Source organism: Mycetomoellerius zeteki, unplaced genomic scaffold, assembly GCF_001594055.1.
Source record: "Mycetomoellerius zeteki isolate Tzet28-1 unplaced genomic scaffold, Tzet1.0 scaffold19, whole genome shotgun sequence".
In the NCBI taxonomy this organism is placed as follows: Eukaryota; Metazoa; Arthropoda; class Insecta; order Hymenoptera; family Formicidae; genus Mycetomoellerius; species Mycetomoellerius zeteki.
In genome coordinates, this window is record NW_017256854.1 from 749,634 (window position 1) to 754,124 (window position 4,491).

Genomic DNA, 4,491 nt, shown 5'->3' on the forward strand with positions numbered 1-4,491 from the left:
TATATATATATATATATATATATATAAATGGTGATAGTTCTTGGATATTCTGTATATCAATTTTGGTAAAATCATGTCATAGTTTTTTCTCTTTTCCGATCAGAATAGCCAACATGGATATCGCTTTTGCTGTTACGCTACGTTACAAGCAGGCAGGATATACAATCGCATTTAACTAAATTTATATCTGCCGCACAAGGATATTGTATATCAAAACCAACCGAAAAATGTAATAATCTTTTTTTTCCGCTCTCTCGTTTCATTCGTCTCTCTAACGTTATTAAAGTACGGCCGGATTTTCGCAAAACGCAAATGTTAAAATCATAGAAATAGTTCCACGTGATCGCGTTCTTGTCCCAAATAAATTATCCAAAGATAATTTAATCTTTAGAGGGCGGAAGGTTCCATTTCTTTACTTTTACAGTTTTTTCTTCAGCAAGATTTGTTATAATTTATTATTTTATTGCATTTCTTGTCGTTCAAAATATAACACTGTTTCAGCGTTACCATAATGTAGCAAAAAGGTCACAGTAACATCACAAAAAAATCGTGACGTGCGAATGTCCGCTTTGTCACAGGTGTGATATCTCTATGACATCATTATGCAGCTGTGTTAAAAGTTGCAGTTGTAGTAAAAAGTTGAACCTCACTGTGATACTGCTATGATATATACAGATAATAATATGATATTACTATGTTTTTTAAATGCGATAATCTCAGTGTTATCACAATTTATCCATGACCAAACCTATTGTGACATAAATGTGACATTTCTTACTATGGGGAGATACTTTTCCGTTCTATAAAGTTAAATGTTCATCATATTTTGATTCACACACGAAAACATTCAAATCGCAATATATTTATAAATTTAAATAATATAACTAAAAATATAATGAAAGCATATTGTTAGAAAAAAGAAGATCCGGATATCTTTGTGAGTCATCTGATCAAAGACAAACTACAGAAAAGGAAAGATATACAAGTACGAGAACTACACCTATCGAAAAACCCAATTAACTTCAACAACAGGCCATACAATATCTTATATTAACTCATAAATCACTTCACGTAATCCGTATAAATCTCTTGCGAATTACTCAGCATGTAACACCGCTTAGACGGTTCACTTGGGATGATCCATCACTTGGGCGATCGTTCGAAGTGAACGAAAGTGGAAAGCGACTTCACTTCTTTATGCGCGGAATCACTCATTGTTCGTCGAACAAGCGGATAGTATAATTCACGCGATTCTTCTACATACAACGAATATTTATTAGATATGCGTACCTGAATAAAGAACAGCTTTGGTTTCCCGGCTAAGCTGGAGCATCGATCGCCCGTGAAGGGAATCCATAGCGCATCGACTGGATATATGCTGTCGGCCGAATGCAATAGACCCGATTCGCCGTGTGACATTGCGACCACGATCAGGCAGTCGGCATCCGTGTGGTCTTCCGCAGCGGCTTTAATGAAAGGATTAATTAATTCCTCGCGGTGGCCGCTAATAGTCGTCGGACGCGGTCTGGCCTAATAGTCTGTGCACAAACAAACTGCTCCGAGGTGAGATTGTGCAGATACCGTTCGCTGTATAACGCGAATTTCCTCCGGCGGGTCCAAACGGCTGTACGTGCCAGAGCTTTCGGGTTTGCGCGTCGCGGTATTAAGGAATTAAATGAAGTTTCCTCGAAGTAAAATTGTACGAAGTAATTTATTATTAAGACACTCAAACAAGTGGATCATAGACATTTAAGAATTACACGTAGATCCCTTTACAACAAACGTTGAAAGGTAAATAAATTTTTCTGAATTGTTACATGAGAAAAAACAGAGAATATTAAAACATAATATTTTATTTAAATATCGTGTTGTTATAAGTAAAATGCTTTCGTCTGTTAAAAATAGGTAAAAAAAATAGTAAAAAAATCGTCTCAGCAATCAAACAAATCGCTCTTATGGAATAGAATAGATCATACAATTCGTTACTTTTTTAGAAAATATAAAAATAATCGAATTTTCATCCGGTTAAATTTGCTCTATGTTTTTGAATGCGTTTAACATATTTTTGTGTAGCATATTAATCGCAAATGTTGGCATAAATGTTTACTTTATAAACACTCGCAGCTTTTGTTGCCTTATGTATCACCTACGTGAAATAAAAATATCTATTATGCAAGATTATCTTCATAATTTTCGTAAAGTTTTAATGAAACGGTAAAATGTTGGATTCTTTTCAAAACAAAAATAGCTGTTATATTAAATAAAAACGCGGATTATCATAAAGCGGTTTTCAAAAGATTGATTAATTTTGCAACTATAGATTTTCAAGAGACTGTTTATCACAATACACTACGATTCACGGACAACAGGTTGAGTATAACGTTGTGATTGTTATTTTATTACAGTGAAATAACGGTAAACTGTGTAAAAGAAACAATTTTTTGTTCTTTTACACGATTGTCGGGAAAGGCGGGATCTATGCACAAACAATAACGAATTTGGTGGATACGCGTAAAATTCTTTTTACACTGCTATATGTACGTACCGTTACTACATTATTCTCTTCTCTCGAACGGGTAATATTTTTAAATATTGTTGGTTTTACTATTTCTATATATCTTTTCCGTTTATTCAATTTTGTTTGTTATTGCGACGTCTCTTTTCGTAGTTATTCATTTTATTTTTGATCGTGGTAGGATTCTTTTTAAAGACGCACTTTACTCTTTTTTTCTTGTTACAATCAAATTTCATGTACGGTTTTGTGTATACTTCTAAACGTTATAGCGGAATTATAAATATACGAATATCGCCAAATAAAATAAAATTTTACAATCTAGAGTTGTGCATTAAAACGTTTATTGTACAACGTTTAGTGTTTATGTTTTTCTTTCTATGATCCATTATGTTTTATATAAAACAGATGTTTTAAATATAAAAACTACAAAATATGTTTATCATTCCCAGTAAACAAGAAACGTTACAAAACATTTCAGTAACGTTTCTTGCTTAGTGGGTTGTTTTATTCACAAGAAAAATTTATCCACAGGAATTTAATTCTTTCTTCATTTTTCTGAAAATCTAAGAATTTGCCAAATAAAATCCAAATACCACTCTCTTCTATTTCCGCCTCTTTCTTTTTCTTTTTGTTACTCTTTCCTCTTCTCACAAAACTTGTAAATATTATTTGCTTTTTTTCCGCCATTGAAATTATTGGACATTTTGATAATAATTCTTTTCTCAACTTTAATGCAAAAATTTGCCCTTATTTTTTAAATAAAGGCAAAAAATTGTCGCATCGTGTGGGTCTTATCTTATTTCTTCGCAAGAAGCATTACTCTTTATTTTCGAGCTAAAACGTTATAACCAACGAAGGTTCGATAATCTAATTAATCCGCACTGCCTTGGTCCGGCAATCCTGCGGCACTAATGTAATTAAGGCATTGGATATAAATCGCATAAAGAGAGCACGGGACGGCAGCTGAAAAATCGACGTGCGGCGTATTCAGCTTGCAAATTATGCATGATATTTGCGGATGGGAAAATGTTTCGCAAAAAACTTTTGCGTATTATGTGAAGCGATGTTGCTGTTCGCGCTCTGTTTCCTCAGAGGGACGCGTTTCCCTCTGAGTTTATCGTGAACCATGATGGAAATTTACTCTGATTCCTTTCGATCTCGTTTGACGAAAAGGAAAGAATCTCATATCACGTGAAAAAATCATTATACTATCGTTTTGCACGTGTAATGATTATATAATTACCATTGGCTTAATGTCGCTAGATGTTAAATGAAAGTAATCAAGTAAAATGCCCCTTATAGTAGGTAATTATCTGATATTATCTCCGGTGGCCGTAGCCCTTGTAGTTGTTGTATTATAGTTGTTTCCCTTATGTTCGTTAATTATCCTCTAGCTTTTGTTACTTATTTTCACTTGAATGAAGGAAAAGTTTAGATATTTCTTATATTTTCCTTTTTATCAACTATTTTTAGTGGTTTTAATCATTCTCAACATAATGCCTTTAGGAAATAAGAATCGGTTATTGCAACGCCAGAATTACAAGAAAATACTCAATAAAAATTGATCGTATTTTTATGAAAAATTCAATTAGCTAGATTTATGATATAGTAATACAAAGTGACGAACAACGTTTAAACTACCTGAAAAAAGACCATAAAGACAATACATGGATAAAAAGGTAACAATTTTGCTGCACCATTGGACTTCATTCGCTAGCATCATCTATCAAAAGCCGTATCCATTACACAACAAACACGAGCTACGAATGTTCTCTCTTGTTTTGAGTCTGTCATAATTCAAGGTGGTCCCGACGTGTAGATATCGCCGTCGTTCGAGCGAAGTATAAATCGCCCGAAGTGCAGTCGGCGCGTTGTAAATTCAGCTTGGCGGTGTATGCTGTACCGGTATACGGGCAGTTAACAATTCGATGAAGCTCTTGTTAATAATATTCTAGCGAAATATTCTCTTCCGATGA

General features: G+C 33.8%; 1 protein-coding gene across 2 annotated transcripts in view; it reads right to left on the reverse strand.

Annotated features, from left to right (window-relative positions):
• The window catches only part of LOC108722008 (caspase-1), a 39,304-nt gene that overhangs the window by 16,282 nt on the left and 18,531 nt on the right, over window positions 1-4,491 (reverse strand). For both annotated transcript variants that reach the window (XM_018446890.1, XM_018446891.1), the window contains exon 3: window positions 1,291-1,466. In XM_018446890.1, the coding sequence (XP_018302392.1) occupies window positions 1,291-1,466 (176 nt within the window). The remainder of the gene's footprint in view (window positions 1-1,290; window positions 1,467-4,491) is intronic.